We start from the raw sequence: 16,960 nt of genomic DNA, 5'->3' as shown, positions 1-16,960 counted from the left end.
TGCCGGACGTGCTGGTAGACTTTTTCTTCAGGTAAGACATACTGCTTGTAGGACTGGAGCTTTCTTCAAACAACATACAGAGCGCCTGCTGAATAAAAAAAAGCTAATGATGAGTGTGTACAGGTGTGCTTTATACTCCTCCGGTTATTCCGTCACACCTTACCGTTCTAGCAACAGGCCAATAGGATTGGAGTGATTTCATTCACGTTCAGACCTGCTTCGCCTAGAGGCGTTCCCATAGTGTCGTAACCGACGCAGTTCGAGTTCCCTCGAAGGGGAACAACTTCTTCTCTGAATCTGTATGTCAAACGCACTGTACTACTAACACTGTCTGTTTTTAATTTACTTTTTAAACATACAAGGAACAATTGACTCTTCTACCCCAATACCGTGTGAAAGGCATTTTGCTGAGTTTGAAAAGTAGCTGTCAGAAGTGGGATTCGAACCCACGCCTCCAGAGGAGACTGCAACCTGAACGCAGCGCCTTAGACCGCTCAGCGATCCTGACTGTATTACATTTTATTCAGTGTACAGAGCACATACGACATGCTAGAATACACTATGCCATGACATGCTATGCCTCAACCAGTTGGTCATGAAACACAGTCTAACTTTCCACATCCAACAAGATCAGACAATGTTGTGTTATTAAGAATACTGTTTACATGCATGGTTGAATCGTTTGGCCTTGTTTCCATGTCGGAGGCTTTCTGGCTGCAAGTCTTCCATGAAGGCCACTCCTGACCATACCTCTCCGGACAGTAGATGGTGGACCAGGGTCCCGCTGTTTTCTGCAGCTCAAGGTTGCCCGTTCATTTGTGCTTCTTCAGAAGAGCTTGGACAGCAAATCTGGAAACCCGTTTACCTTGAAATGTCTGCAATTTCAGAACCCCGACTTTGAACCAGGAGACCGGGGTTCATGTCCCGTGTGAAACAAAAAGTCAACGTTAAATATTTGTCTTGGTGACGTAAGCAAAGTTACATGTTAACTGACGTACGTAGGTATTTTAACCCAAACTATGATCTTTTCCGAATCTTAACCAAGTACTTTTGTTGCCTAAACCGAACCAAACCGCAATATTTCATAACTTTAATAACGTGCCGTTTCAAAATGCCGATGTTTCAAAACGCTAGCATTTTCTTCTTAAAGTCTAACCAGACGTTGCATATTTGCTGTTGCTAAGCGTTGCTAACTTGACCGTGGAGACTTAATCGTCTAAAAATGAGGCTAAAGGGATACCCAGGGCGTTAAAAAGCGACGCCAAAGGGCCTTGACCAAGCATCAATATGTGATGAGTCAGGAGTGACAAAGTGTTGCCCGAACACAAAGACTGAACAACAGAGAAAAAGAACACAGAGTCAAACAGCAGCTTGTCTTCAGTCTTTATTTGAGGTAAACGAAGGTCAAGACGGAGCTGAACGTGGAGGTTCTCAACGTCTTCAAAGGGTTTTGGGAGGGGATCCAGGCGTGGGATTGAAAAGCCCTTAACTGCTGGGAAACTAAAAGATGACACACAACAATTCAGACAAGACAAAAACACCATCGAGTTCTGTGTCAGAATAAAAAATAGCAAACATTTAAAAAAAGACACGTTGACCACACTGAACAAACCGGTGCGATAAAAAAACCAACAGAGACTAAAAAGTCTTTTCAGTTCGTCGTCTGATTGTAGACGGCTGAAAGTTTGAGAATAAAAATACACATTAATGAAATATGAGCAGTAAAATCCTCCGAGCGGCGCGACGAGCCACAGAGCAGGAAACTAACAGCATTAAAACACGTGAGATATAAAAACCTGTGAAACATCTGAAAGCAGATCGAAGCTGACAGAATCCCACCGGACGCCTCTGAGGAGGTAGGAAGGGCGGAGCATAATTCACGCCATCCACGGACTTCAAACAGGAAACAGAATCTTAACTTAATGTTAGAAACATGTTTCCTAATCTGTGTCCCGCTTCCCGACAGCACAGCCATGTAAAAAACGGTCTGTAATGCATTGTGGGTAAAGTGTGATTCTGTCCACCGGTAGATCGCTGATGTGACGTGTCACCATGACGACACGACAGCGCTTACTCACACTCTGCTGGTCGTTTATCCACGAGTTGATTCTGAAAATGTCCGTGCTCGTCTTCTTCCCTTTCCTTCCTCCTTCGTCACTTCTTGTCTCTCTTTTTCTTCTTCTACAGTATTTCCTTCTCTCTTCGACGCCTTCTTTACTTTTGTTTACTCCTCCTCCTCTTCCCTTCTGATACCTACATCCTCCGTTTACTCCTTCTGAACGTTTCCCGTTAAAATGTTATGCTTTGTGTCTCAACCTTTCTCCTTCCTTCTTTACCTCCTAAATGTTTCATCTTTTGTCTCTCAAACGTTCTCTCCTTCTTTCTCTTCGTCCTTTCTTAACCTTTCCAACATTCCTCCTAAAATCTGTCCATTAAACCACTAAATTAACCTCCCTCTACACTCCCCATTGGTCAAAATCTTGCCAGAAACGTTACTTCGATTAAACCCCGCCTCCCTGTGTCTTGCATCTTATTGGTCAAATGCCCTGTCAATCATTAATGCCAATCGCAGTCTTATCCCTAATTGGTCCAGAGCATCAGAATGATGTCACACAGGTCATCTCGTCCGCCAGCTCGTCCTCCTCGCGGCCCATCCTGATTGGCTCCTCGTCACTATAGAGTGCGGCGGGGTCGACGGCAGCGTTGCCGAGGATACCGTGGCTCCCCGTGCCGAGCAGGTCGCTGGCGGCCGACTCCATCTCGTCCACGGTCATGTGACACGCGTCTGCGATCTCCCGCTTCGCAAACGCCACAAACTTTGGATCCCGAGCGTAAAGACCGAGACCCTCCGAGATCAGAACCTGAGGAGAGAAATAGAGTCAGAGACGACAGACCGACAGGTGCTGATCAATATAACCAATTAATGCTTCCTCACCGCCTCCACCAGACTGTCGGCTGACCCTCGTTTCTCGGTGAGCTGAGCGCCGAGCTGCGAGGGAACTCGCAGGGTGGTGTACGCTCTGTACGGAGGCGGAGCTACAACACAACAACAGTCACATGACACCTTCAGATAAACCATAACAAAGATAACAGGGTCACATTTGAAATAAGCATTTTTAAACCATGTCACAGGTGATTTTGTGTTTGTGTCCCACCTGATGTCCCTGCAGGGCCACCGTACCACGCCTGTCTGGGTGCTGCACCTGTCACACTGACACCTGGCAGATGAAACACACCAACACACCTGGTGAGTTAAAGTTCAGTAACATATGTTCATCATGTTAGCACAGAGCCTGCTGTTAGTGAGGGCTAATGTGTTAGCTTGTATCACTGAACATTGTTTACCCTGACACGTTAGCATTATGCTCGCAATGTGTGTGTTAGCAAGATGCCAACATGGTGTGAAAGCAGAACTGTAGATTTTAACAGTGAGTTACCCCTAAAAGTTAGCTCCTAGCTAGTGCCTGTGAACAACCTGTTCTCACTCCAAAGTCGTCACATATGGATGGTCAAGACCCCTTAGTGTCATATTTCAACTAACTCTAACCAAGCGGTTTCGGTGTCTAAACCTGACCAAGCGCTTTCAGTGTCTAAACCTGACAAAGCGCTTTCGGTGTCTAAACCTGACCAACTGCTTTTGGTGTCTAAACCTGACAAAGCGCTTTTGGTGTCTAAACCTGACCAACTGCTTTCGGTGTCTAAACCTGACCAACTGCTTTTGGTGTCTAAACCTGACAAAGCGCTTTCGGTGTCTAAACCTGACCAACTGCTTTTGGTGTCTAAACCTGACAAAGCGCTTTTGGTGTCTAAACCTGACAAAGCGCTTTTGGTGTCTAAACCTGACCAACTGCTTTTGGTGTCTAAACCTGACAAAGCGCTTTTGGTGTCTAAACCTGAAAAAGCAATTTCGGTGTCTAAACCTGACCAAGCGGTTTTGGTGTCTAAACCTGACAAAGCGGTTTTGGTGTCTAAACCTGACAAAGCGCTTTTGGTGTCTAAACCTGAAAAAGCGATTTCGGTGTCTAAACCTGACCAAGCGGTTTTGGTGTCTAAACCTGACCAAGCGTTTTGGTGTCTAACCCTGACAAAGCGTTTGTCTAACCCTGACCAAGAGGTTTTGGTGTCTAAACCTGATCAAGCGTTTTGGTGTCTAAACCTGATCAAGCGCTTTAGGTGTCTAAACCTGACAAGCGCTTTTGGTGTCTAAACCTGACCAAGCGGTTTTGGTGTCTAACCCTGACAAAGCGTTTGTCTAACCCTGACCAAGCGGTTTTGGTGTCTAAACCTGACCAAGAGGTTTTGGTGTCTAAACCTGATCAAGCGTTTTGGTGTCTAAACCTGACAAAGCGCTTTAGGTGTCTAAACCTGATCAAGCGCTTTTGGTGTCTAAACCTGACAAAGCGCTTTTGGTGTCTAAACCTGACAAAGCGCTTTTGGTGTCTAAACCTGAAAAAGCAATTTTGGTGTCTAAACCTGACCAACTGCTTTTGGTGTCTAAACCTGACCAAGCGGTTTTGGTGTCTAAACCTGACAAAGCGGTTTTGGTGTCTAAACCTGACCAAGCGCTTTTGGTGTCTAAACCTGAAAAAGCGGTTTCGGTGTCTAAACCTGAAAAAGCGGTTTTGGTGTCTAAACCTGACAAAGCGGTTTTGGTGTCTAAACCTGACAAAGCGGTTTTGGTGTCTAAACCTGATCAAGCGGTTTTGGTGTCTAAACCTGATCAAGCGGTTTTGGTGTCTAAACCTGATCAAGCGCTTTTGGTGTCTAAACCTGATCAAGCGCTTTTGGTGTCTAAACCTGACAAAGCGCTTTTGGTGTCTAAACCTGACCAAGCGCTTTTGGTGTCTAAACCTGACAAAGCGCTTTTGGTGTCTAAACCTGACAAAGCGCTTTTGGTGTCTAAACCTGACAAAGCGGTTTTGGTGTCTAAACCTGATCAAGCGGTTTTGGTGTCTAAACCTGATCAAGCGGTTTTGGTGTCTAAACCTGACCAAGCGGTTTTGGTTCTAACCCTGACCAAGCGGTTTTGGTGTCTAAACCTGACAAAGCGCTTTTGGTGTCTAAACCTGACAAAGCGCTTTTGGTGTCTAAACCTGACAAAGCGCTTTTGGTGTCTAAACCTGATAAAGCTTTTTGATGTCTAAACCTGACAAAGCGGTTTTGGTGTCTAAACCTGACAAAGCGCTTTTGGTGTCTAAACCTGAAAAGCGCTTTTGGTGTCTAAACTTGACAAAGCGCTTTTGGTGTCTAAACCTGACAAAGCGCTTTTGGTGTCTAAACCTGACAAAGCTTTTTGGTGTCTAAACCTGACAAAGCGCTTTTGGTGTCTAAACCTGACAAAGCGCTTTTGGTGTCTAAACCTGACAAAGCGCTTTTGGTGTCTAAACCTGACAAAGCGCTTTTGGTGTCTAAACCTGATCAAGCGTTTTTGGTGTCTAACCCTGACCAAGCGCTTTTGGTGTCTAAACCTGATCAAGCGCTTTTGGTGTCTAAACCTGATCAAGCGTTTTGGTGTCTAAACCTGACCAAGCGCTTTTGGTGTCTAAACCTGATCAAGCGTTTTGGTGTCTAAACCTGATCAAGCGTTTTGGTGTCTAAACCTGATCAAGCGTTTTGGTGTCTAAACCTGACAAAGCGCTTTTGGTGTCTAAACCTGACAAAGCGCTTTTGGTGTCTAAACCTGACAAAGCGCTTTTGGTGTCTAAACCTGACAAAGCGCTTTTGGTGTCTAAACCTGACAAAGCGCTTTTGGTGTCTAAACCTGACAAAGCGCTTTTGGTGTCTAAACCTGACAAAGCGCTTTTGGTGTCTAACCCTGACCAAGCGCTTTTGGTGTCTAACCCTGACAAAGCGCTTTAGGTGTCTAAACCTGATAAAGCGGTTTTGGTGTCTAAACCTGATAAAGCGGTTTTGGTGTCTAAATCTGACCAAGCGGTTTTGGTGTCTAAACCTGACAAAGCGGTTTTGGTGTCTAAACCTGACAAAGCGGTTTTGGTGTCTAAACCTGACCAAGCGGTTTTGGTGTCTAAACCTGACCAAGCGGTTTTGGTGTCTAAACCTGACCAAGCGCTTTTGGTGTCTAAACCTGACCAAGCGCTTTTGGTGTCTAAACCTGACAAAGCGCTTTAGGTGTCTAAACCTGACCAAGCGGTTTTGGTGTCTAAACCTGACCAAGCGCTTTTGGTGTCTAAACCTGACCAAGCGGTTTTGGTGTCTAAACCTGACAAAGCGCTTTTGGTGTCTAAACCTGACAAAGCGCTTTTGGTGTCTAAACCTGATCAAGCGCTTTTGGTGTCTAAACCTGACCAAGTGCTTTTGGTGTCCAAACCTGACCAAGCGCTTTTGGTGTCTAAACCTGACAAAGCGCTTTTGGTGTCTAAACCTGACCAAGCGGTTTTGGTGTCTAAACCTGACCAAGTGCTTTTGGTGTCCAAACCTGACCAAGCGGTTTTGGTGTCTAAACCTGACAAAGCGCTTTTGGTGTCTAAACCTGACAAAGCGCTTTTGGTGTCTAAACCTGACCAAGCGGTTTTGGTGTCTAAACCTGACCAAGTGCTTTTGGTGTCCAAACCTGACCAAGCGGTTTTGGTGTCTAAACCTGACAAAGCGCTTTTGGTGTCTAAACCTGACCAAATTGCGACGTTTCACAACCTTTAGAATGTAAACAACATTCCGTTTCACAACTTTAAACACTACTTTTATTTTGACGTGGTGTATTGATTCTTGCTAACTTGACCCTACACGTGGAAAAACAACGCTAAAGAACGCTAAGCGTCCACACTTTTCTGGATTATTTAGACATCTGACATCACAAGCCAATAAACCCCACATGTTTAATCTTAAACTAGGTTTGTATTTTGTAAGTTTATCATATCAACCATACATCACATGTTTTAAAACTCCTAATCTGAAAAGATGGCAGATTAATGTTGGGCAGTAAAACGTTCAATATTTCATATGAGATGTGGAGTAGATGTGTGAATATCACATGACTGTAGTTCTACTGAATTGACCAGGTGAGACATGATAACAGGTTAATAAACTGCCTTTATTTATTTCTGCGGGTTATTTGAAAACTTTGGATCCTTTATGGTACAGGACGATAAAAAGACATGAAAACCTCTCAGCTTGTGCCTCCTTACCTCTACCTGCTCCTCCCTTCTTCCCCTCTCCTCCTCCTCCTCCCCTTCCTCCCCCCCAGGGAGGGCTACCTTCCTCCTCCACCAGGATGAGAGGAGCGTAGAGGAGGCGACCGCGACGAGGACACGGGTTCGCCCAGGATGCCGAAGAGGCCGCCGAGGAGCGACTGGACGACTGACGAGACTCATAACTGCTGAACGTCTGCTGAGGAAGAGGAGGGTTACGCTTAACTGATGAAGAGGGGCGAGGGTGTGTGTGTTACCTGTGTTATTACCTACCTGTGTGCGTGTGCGGCGTGGCGGCGAGGTGGGGTGGTACGTCCCGGGGATGGGCAGGTCGTCGTTGCTGCCCTGCCTCCTCAGACACTGGATGTTAAACGACGGCTTCCGACCTGACAGACGACAATGAAACAAACGCACCTGCTCAGCTGCCAGTGATGATGTCACAGTGTGTGTGTGTTTGATTCAGATTAGATCAAAATGACCTGTAACACTGATAAACCGACTCGTCATTAATCTCAGTTCATGTCAACTTGTTTGGTCACGTGACTTCTCGTCTTTCTGTCTCACATCACGTCGTCTAATCAAAGTTTTTCAGGTAGAAAAGAGGATGTCCTCTTACCTGTGGGCGTGGCAGGAAGTAGGCGTCTCCTGGTCGTCCTCCTGGCCTCGTTGTATCCGTTACCATAACTACTGTTGGTGTAGGGGGCGTGGCCATCGTAGTGGTCTCTGTATAGAGGAGGCTCATCGGGGTAATGTCTGCAGGGACACACACACACCAGTCTGTCTGCGTACCTGTCCACCTGTCTGTCTGCGTACCTGTCCACCTGTCTGTCTGCGTACCTGTCCACCTGTCTGTCTGCATACCTGTCCACCTGTCTGTCTGCATACCTGTCCACCTGTCTGACTTCGTACCTGTCCACCTTACTGTCTGTGTACCTGTCCACCTGTCTGTCTGCGTACCTGTCCACCTGCCTGTCTGCGTACCTGTCCACCTGTCTGTCTGCATACCTGTCCACCAATCTGTCTGCTTACCTGTCCACCTGTCTGTTTGCGTACCTGTTCACCTGTCCGTCTGCCTATCTGTCCACCTGTCTGTCTGCATACCTGTCCACCTGTCTGTCTGCATACCTGTCCACCTGTCTGACTGCTTACCTGTCCACCTGTCTGGCTGCGTACCTGTCCACCTGTCTGGCTGCGTACCTGTCCACCTGCCTGACTGCGTACCTGTCCACCTGTCTGTCTGCGTTCCTGTCCACCTGTCTGTCTGCGTACCTGTCCACCTGCCTGACTGTGTACCTGTCCACCTGTCTGTCTGCGTACCTGTCCACCTGCCTGACTGTGTACCTGTCCACCTGTCTGTCTGCGTACCTGTCCACCTGCCTGACTGTGTACCTGTCCACATGTCTGTCTGCTTACCTGTCCACCTGCCTGTCTGCATACCTGTCCACAAGTCTGTCTGCTTACCTGTCCACTTGTCTGTCTGCTTACCTGTCCACTTGTCTGTCTGCTTACCTGTCCACCTGTCTGTCTGCGTACCTGTCCACCTGTCTGTCTGCGTACCTGTCCACCTGCCTGACTGTGTACCTGTCCACCTGCCTGACTGTGTACCTGTCCACATGTCTGTCTGCGTACCTGTCCACCTGTCTGTCTGCGTACCTGTCCACCTGCCTGACTGTGTACCTGTCCACATGTCTGTCTGCGTACCTGTCCACCTGTCTGTCTGCGTACCTGTCCACCTGTCTGTCTGCGTACCTGTCCACCTGCCTGACTGTGTACTTGTCCACATGTCTGTCTGCTTACCTGTCTCTGGAGGTGATGCTGTCGTTGTCTTCCTCTCTGCTGTAGTAACCTTGCTCTCCGTACGCCTCCATGTCTCCGTTCCTCCAGGATCTCTCCCTCGAGTCCCTCCTGCAGAACAAGAGGAGACTGTCATTGGCTGAGACACCTGTCAGTCAAAGACAAACTGCCCCATTTTAATGCACAACCTCCTTCACACACCTGAGAGCTGAGCTGTAAACACAGAGTTTGATCACTGCAGCATCCGGTTCAGCGTTTGTCTTTCAGTCGTTATGAAAGTACCGATTAACGCAGTACTGTAGGAGTACGTACCTTCCATGTATGCGGTATGACGGCCTCTTGTGGGCGGAGTCCAGCACGCCGTTCTTCACCGATGGGCGGCGATGATGATTGATAGATGACCTCATGTTGTCTCCACGGCGAAGGTGCTCGTCGTGTTCGCTGCCATTCGGCGTCTTGGTGACAGAACCGACCCGGTGTACTAGACCTCCGTTAGACACGCCGCCGTCCCCGATGACACCACCCTGACCTGAAGGAGGGGGGGGGGGGGGTCACAAATTTGAATATATGTTGGGACTCAATGGCTGCGTTCACTCTGCAGGACTGAAAGCCGGTTTATTGCCCAGATCACATTATAGTTTAAATGAGGTCCATTTCAGACTGAAGTGTCTGAACCGTTTACGGCCTGAGAGTGACCAGCAGAAGATTAACACGACGTCACACGCAGCACGCTGTCGTACAGAAGTAAACATGGAGGCCACAGAGGTTAGCTCCTGTTAGCTCATACATGCTAACCCTCCTGCATTTCCCTATGGTATTTCCTCGCCTTCTCCTGATTTAATCCCGGGGTCACAAATGTTTACAACTTTCTGTCCTTTCCATGATGGTTTCTAGCGCTGTACAACGCATCTGATCTCTCTCTCACGTAGCATGCATGTAACTCAGAAGAGAACACGTGACCCACTGGATTTCAGGTGTAATAAGAAAGTGAATTTGTGAGCATCGCAGCTTCGTCTGGCGCAGGAACAGCTGCTCTAGTGTGACATCAAAGTCTGAGTGTCCAGACTGAGGTCGCATTTAAAAAAATCCACGTATGAAAGTGGCACAAAATCCGAGGTGGAAAAGATCAGATGTAGGGACGGGTATCGCTACTCGGTACCTTTATGGTATCGACCGAAACAGCCCGAGATTTAGGAGAACCGAAACGCCTCCAGTCAAACCAGAACTTCAATTGATACCCTGGCCTACTTTTTGTAACCAGTTCACGGCAAAAAATTTAAAACTTGTATAGTGTTGCTTGCAGCCAAACACGCAAACAACACACCTAAAGAAAGAGAAGAGCAGCCTTTGTTTCCTGATGTGCCTGCACCATAAACTCTTTAAAAAGACTGCAGCGCCGAGTCCAAACGCTCACCTCCGGCTGCGTCTCAGGCGTGTTTGTCACTGTTTATCAAGTTTATCACCACACGCTTGGCTTTCCCTTGGTTTCATCTTCTGGTATCATTTAACACTTCATTTTTATTAGCTCTTCACATCACTTGTCACCGATCGATCGCAGCGTTCCGTCACATCAGTTAAAGCTTTCGTGGCGCAGCGGCGATCAGCTGATTTTCCTGACGGAGCCTCCGGCTGCAGCTGCGGCTGCTTCAAGTGCAGCTGCTTTGATCGGACGGACCTGCAGCTTCTCTTTACTCTGTTTGTTAGTCTTTAGTTTAGTGACTTGTTTAAACAGACCCTGACTTGTTTTATTCTTGTGACTGTATTTTCGGAGGTTTGCAGCTCACCACTAAAGGAAAAAGCGTTTGCACAGATCTTTCAACTCAGTTTATTGTTAATTTTACATTGTTTACTTTCAACACAAGTATCAAAAGTATCTTAAATTAATTTCCCAAAACTTATTTGGTCACTATTTCACTCTTCCTCTCTCATTCTAATATAAAATAACTCCCAAGCTTTCCCCTGATAGGCCAGTGAGAACGACCTAATTAGGATGAGGAGTGATGTGATGCAATTTCCCACCACTTTTTATGTAGCAGTTATTTGAAACAAGAAAAATAAAAGAGATCACCTTGCTTGTCCATAACAACAATAAAAATACTAATAAGCTACTAAACAGGTGACATTTTATGCAAGGTATCGAATGAAGTACTTCATTGGTATTGGTTTCACTTTAAGGGTACTGGGTTTGGTACTGGTATCGTAAAATTTTAAACGATACCCAACCCTTATCAGATGTGACCTGGGCTGTTCACACTGTTCAATCTGAGCAATGTGAGGCCTGCAGTCTGAACGCAGCCTCAGTGTGAACTGATTTCTGCACTCCAAAAAGTGTGAATATCGAAGGGCGTGAATTGAGACACAGAGTCCAACTTGTGCTAACTTTACACTCTCCACCCGGGGAAATGAGGACTCGTGCAAAACAACATGTATCGTGGCAAAGTTCACAATTTTTACTCGAAGCATTTCAGAAGCTTTTCTAAGTCTGACTGATAGCAAAGACCGAGACTGTGACCGACTGGGAAAGACTTAAGGAAAAGATAAAACTAATGAAAAGTTAAATTAAAAAAATCAAAGCCGACACTGTTGATTAATCAGTTTCTTCACTGACTGCGATTTTTTTGATTGCATTCATTGACCGATCAATCAGACAAAAAGCACCAACCCCTCACTACTTCTAGACTTTTAAATATGAATGTTTAAAAGCTTCATTTAAAAGCCAGGTTCCTGTTAGATGCCAGTGCCTTTTATCGACCTGACGTGGCTGCATGTTTTGACAAATAAACGCAGGTCTCAATTAGAAGCCTGGTCTGGTTTTTATAGAAGTACTCTGGATGTTAAAGCCCTGCTTGAGCTAAGCTGCTTAGACCACACAGACAAATATAAATGTTTAAACTTTTGTCAGTATCGACACGATACTCCAAAATACAACAATGAGCACCAGCATATAAATAATTTAGATTTAACACCATGGTAAAGCAGAAAGAAGAAAAAAAAGAGGTGACTCTCGACCTTTGAAGGGATCATAAAGTCTGAATCAGTGTTCATTCCTCAATTATTTATGTTCCTTTAGTCCACGGGGGTCCACTGATCAGAAGAATCTAATCATAAAGATTAATCCAATTTGAAGAAACTACAGTAAACTTCAGCTTTCATCCTTTATACGGTTCACTCTCTCTCTCTCTCTGTCAGAGCTTGATCAAATTTATGATTGGTAATTGATATGTTATCCAATAGCCTGAATTTTTATCCAAGTAATATTCATATTGGTGGAAATAAACAGTTTGATAGCAGCCTGTTTCCCGTCTTCGCTGAGTGAGAGTTTAGTGTCAAAAGGAGTAAAGGCCCGTCCCAAATAAAGGCCGGTGAGTTCAGGGACTAAAAGCTTTATTAAATGAAGTTTTATTCTATGTATTTGCCAGTAAACTGAACATATTTGGACAAAACAAAACATCTGAATCTGACAAACTGGGCTCTGGGAAAACCAATCGATCAGCGGAGAGAATAACTTGTAAAAGAAACACTTGAGTATTTGTTGACTTTTTACTCTTTTGTCAGAATTGATCTTCCACAGATTTTGTCTCCAAATTAATTGAACATTTCACTGAATTCTAATGTGACATGTATTTTTATCTAATGTCATATTAATCCTAACCTGGTGTGACCATGGTAACGTGTGGTTTACCTGTGGGCGTGGTCAGTATGGAGCCTCGTCGGTCCTTCTCCGGTCCGAACCCGTTTTCCCCCTGCAGACACACGGAGAGCAGCTGTGACTTTTGACCTCAGTACCTCGCCTTGCAGGACGGGTTCCCGCTTGTTTCTTTTTAACCATGGTGGGTTTATTAAAGACCTTATACGTGGCGTTCTCCTCCTGCTCTTCGTCCTCCATCATGACCTCCTCGTCCTCGTCCACATCCATGTCTTCGTTCAGAGCCAGACGCATCTCCGGACCCAGATCCTGCAGAGTCTTCAGACCGGCTTTACACAGCTGCAAACACACAGACTGTTTTACTTTACAGAGATACTGTTGGCGGCAGCGCAGTTAGCCTGTATTTATACATACACACATTTATATACGATAGAGTTTAGATATCTACTCACTTTTCTTAGTCTCTTTTGTCACGTACGTCAGTACTCTGTACACAGACTGTATCTGTCAGAGCCCGAGCGAGCTACAGAAAGACTTACCGCTCTGGCTACCCGCCTAAAGGGGTACAAGGGAGAAGCGAACCAGAAGAATAAACCGGATGTTCTCCACCAAACCATCCAAAGTGTACTCACAGTGGCAGGGTAATAACACAAGATCAGATCCACCCAGGGCTGAGACTGAACAGGACTGGAAGAACATATGGGAGAAAGAGGTATCCCACAACACCAATGCTCAGTGGCTAGCGGATCTAAGAACACATCACAGCAATCTCCCAGAACAAGATCCAGTAACCATAACAACGGCAGGTATGAAGAGCTGGACAGCACCAGGCCCTGACATGATCCACACCTACTGGCTGAAGAAACTAACTGCACTCTATGAACACCTGGCAGCACAAATGAACCAACTGCTGATGGATGGGACCCACCCAGAATGGTTAACCCAAGGACGGACAGTCCTGATCATGAAGGACCCCCAGAAGGGAACAATCCCATCCAACTAACGGCCAATAACATGGAAGCTCCTGTCAGGCATCATAGCGGCTAAGATGAGTAGGCACATGGCTCAATACATGGACAGGGCCCAGAAGGGAATGGGCAGTAATACCAGGGGAGCCAAGCACCAGCCACTGGTTGATAGAGCAGTCACTCGAGACTGCAAGACCAGGCAGACCAACCTGTGCACCACCTGGATTGACTACAAGAAAGCCCACGACTCAATGCCACATACATGGATACTGGAATGCTTGGAAATGTACAAGATCAACAGGACACTCATAGCCTTCATCAAGAACTCAATGGGGCTGTGGAAAACAAGTCTGGAAGCCAACTCAAAGCCAATTGCACAAGTCACCATCAAGTGCGGCATATACCAAGGTGATGCACTATCCCCGCTGCTGTTCTGCATAGGCCTGAACCCCCTCAGCCAGATCATCACAAAGACTGGCTACCGATGTGGAACAACCATCAGTCACCTCCTCTACATGGATGACATCAAGCTGTATGCCAGACGTCGACTCACTGATCCACAGTACCAGGATCTACAGCAACCACATTGGAATGTCGTTCGGACTGGACAAGTGTGGTCGCATGGTATCAAAAAGAGGGAAGATAATCAGAACCGAGGGGACTGAACTACCACAAGGCCACATTGCAGATCTTCAGGACAGCTACATACCTTGGGGTGCCGCAGGCTAACGGAAACCATGAGGAGGCAGCAAGGAAGTCCGCCGCAGCCAAATACCTACAGAGAGTAAGGCAGGTCCTGAAAAGTCAGCTGAATGGGAAGAACAAGATCCGAGCCATCAACACAAACGCCCTGCCAGTCATCAGATACCCCGCTGGTATAATAAACTGGCCAAATGAGGAGATAGAGGCCACTGACATCAAGACATGAAAGCTCCTTTAACTGCATGGAGGGTTTCACCCCAAATCCAGCACCCTGAGACGGCACACCAAGCGTAGCGAGGGAGGCCGAGGGCCAGTGAGTGTCAAGACCACAAAGATCCAAGAGAGAGGACGTGCGCACATGGAACGCCATAACCAGGTAGCTGTCATAGTGTACAGGAACATCTGCCATGAGTACGGGCTGGAAGTCAAATACACACCAAAAGTATTCCAACACCTGTGTTCAAAATGTTCAGTAAAAGTTCAGAAGTATTATAAGAAAAATGTACCAAAAGTAATTGAGCAGACTGCACACTGTCAGCATGTGTATATACACACATACATATAAGCTGTGTATATATATATATATATATACACAGCTTATATGTACATGTATGTATTTGTGTGTACAGACAGACTGACCTGGACAGCAGACGGGTTGGCGGCGTCGACCTCTCCGGGCAGACCTGCTTTCTCTTTCCTCTTCCTGAACTTCCTGAAGTAATCCTGAATCAGGAAGGTCGCGTAAAACTTCCCCACTGTCACTTCCTCCTCTGCAGGACCGGAGACAAGTAGTCAGAAGTACTCCCAGCAGAAGTACTAGTACAATGTACTGTATTTGTTGTAGTATTTGCTGTGTTTGTTGCAGTATTTGTTGTGTTTGTTGTAGTATTTGCTGTATTTGTTGTTGTATTTGTTGGTTGTTGCAGTATTTGCTGTATTTGTTGTTGTATTTGCTGTGTTTTTTGTAGTATTTGCTGTGTTTGTTGGTTGTTGCAGTATTAAATGTGTTTGTTGTAGTATTTGCTGTGTTTGTTGTAGTATTTGTTGTAGTATTTGTTGTGTTTGTTGTAGTATTTGCTGTATTTGTTGGTTGTTGCAGTATTTGTTGGTTGTTGTTGTATTTGCTGTGTTTTTTGTAGTATTTGCTGTGTTTGTTGGTTGTTGCAGTATTAAATGTGTTTGTTGTAGTATTTGCTGTGTTTGTTGTAGTATTTGTTGTAGTATTTGTTGTGTTTGTTGTAGTATTTGCTGTATTTGTTGGTTGTTGCAGTATTTGTTGGTTGTTGTTGTATTTGCTGTGTTTTTTGTAGTATTTGCTGTGTTTGTTGGTTGTTGCAGTATTAAATGTGTTTGTTGTAGTATTTGCTGTGTTTGTTGTAGTATTTGTTGTAGTATTTGTTGTGTTTGTTGTAGTATTTGCTGTATTTGTTGGTTGTTGCAGTATTTGTTGGTTGTTGTTGTATTTGCTGTGTTTTTTGTAGTATTTGCTGTGTTTGTTGGTTGTTGCAGTATTAAATGTGTTTGTTGTAGTATTTGCTGTGTTTGTTGTAGTATTTGTTGTAGTATTTGTTGTGTTTGTTGTAGTATTTGCTGTATTTGTTGGTTGTTGCAGTATTTGTTGGTTGTTGTTGTATTTGCTGTGTTTTTTGTAGTATTTGCTGTGTTTGTTGGTTGTTGCAGTATTAAATGTGTTTGTTGTAGTATTTGCTGTGTTTGTTGTAGTATTTGTTGTAGTATTTGTTGTGTTTGTTGTAGTATTTGCTGTATTTGTTGGTTGTTGCAGTATTTGTTGGTTGTTGTTGTATTTGCTGTGTTTTTTGTAGTATTTGCTGTGTTTGTTGGTTGTTGCAGTATTAAATGTGTTTGTTGTAGTATTTGCTGTGTTTGTTGTAGTATTTGTTGTAGTATTTGTTGTGTTTGTTGTAGTATTTGCTGTATTTGTTGGTTGTTGCAGTATTTGTTGGTTGTTGTAGTATTTGCTGTATTTGTTGTAGTGTTTGTTAGTTGTTGCAGTATTTGCTGTGTTTATTGTAGTATTTGTTGTGTTTGTTGTAGTATTTGCTGTGTTTGTTGTAGTATTTGTTGTGTTTGTTGTAGTATTTGCTGTATTTGTTGGTTGTTGCAGTATTTGCTGTGTTTATTGTAGTATTTGTTGTGTTTGTTGTAGTATTTGCTGTGTTTGTTGTAGTATTTGTTGTGTTTGTTGTAGTATTTGCTGTATTTGTTGGTTGTTGCAGTATTTGCTGTGTTTGTTGTAGTATTTGTTGGTTGTTGCAGTATTTGCTGTGTTTGTTGTAGTATTTGCTGTGTTTGTTGTAGTATTTGCTGTGTTTGTTGTAGTATTTGTTGCGTTTGTTGTAGTATTTGTAGTATTTATTGTATTTGTTGGTTGTTGCAGTATTTGCTGTGTTTGTTGGTTGTTGCAGTATTTGCTGTGTTTGTTGGTTGTTGCAGTATTTGCTGTGTTTGTTTTAGTATGTGTTGTGTTTGTTGTAGTATTTGCTGTGTTTGTTGTAGTATTTGTTGTATTTGTTGGTTGTTGCAGTATTTGCTGTGTTTGTTGTAGTGTTTGTTGTAGTATTTGCTGTGTTTGTTGTAGTATTTGTTGGTTGTTGCAGTATTTGCTGTGTTTGTTGTAGTATTTGTTGTGTTTGTTGTAGTATTTGCTGTATTTGTTGGTTGTTGCAGTATTTGCTGTGTTTGTT

The 16,960-nt window shown here is 44.7% G+C and overlaps 1 protein-coding gene and 1 non-coding gene across 3 annotated transcripts in view; both read right to left on the bottom strand.

Annotated features, from left to right (window-relative positions):
- Positions 1–425: 425 nt before the first annotated feature.
- trnal-cag lies at positions 426–508 on the bottom strand. Its single transcript has one exon. It is a non-coding gene; the product is annotated as a tRNA-Leu (tRNA).
- An 858-nt stretch (positions 509–1,366) lies between these two features.
- cacna1fb (calcium channel, voltage-dependent, L type, alpha 1F subunit) overlaps positions 1,367–16,960 on the bottom strand; it is an 82,582-nt gene continuing 66,988 nt past the window's right edge. The window contains exons 41-51 of one of the 2 annotated variants that reach the window (XM_046055785.1): positions 14,895–15,025; positions 12,787–12,924; positions 12,622–12,682; positions 9,252–9,468; positions 8,943–9,050; positions 7,762–7,898; positions 7,419–7,531; positions 7,143–7,341; positions 3,156–3,218; positions 2,936–3,036; positions 1,367–2,861 (exon numbers count right to left, since the gene is read on the bottom strand). In XM_046055785.1, coding sequence (XP_045911741.1) covers positions 2,598–2,861; positions 2,936–3,036; positions 3,156–3,218; positions 7,143–7,341; positions 7,419–7,531; positions 7,762–7,898; positions 8,943–9,050; positions 9,252–9,468; positions 12,622–12,682; positions 12,787–12,924; positions 14,895–15,025 — 1,532 coding nt within the window. In that variant the 3' untranslated portion in view covers positions 1,367–2,597. Of the gene's footprint in view, positions 2,862–2,935; positions 3,037–3,155; positions 3,219–7,142; positions 7,345–7,418; positions 7,532–7,761; positions 7,899–8,942; positions 9,051–9,251; positions 9,469–12,621; positions 12,683–12,786; positions 12,940–14,894; positions 15,026–16,960 lie in introns of both variants that reach the window. The other variant, XM_046055786.1, reaches the window with a different exon arrangement.

This window comes from Micropterus dolomieu, linkage group LG08 (genome assembly GCF_021292245.1).
Source record: "Micropterus dolomieu isolate WLL.071019.BEF.003 ecotype Adirondacks linkage group LG08, ASM2129224v1, whole genome shotgun sequence".
Classification (NCBI taxonomy): Eukaryota; Metazoa; Chordata; class Actinopteri; order Centrarchiformes; family Centrarchidae; genus Micropterus; species Micropterus dolomieu.
The sequence above is the reverse complement of the archived record's forward strand: the minus strand, read 5'-3'. Positions and strand labels throughout refer to the sequence as shown.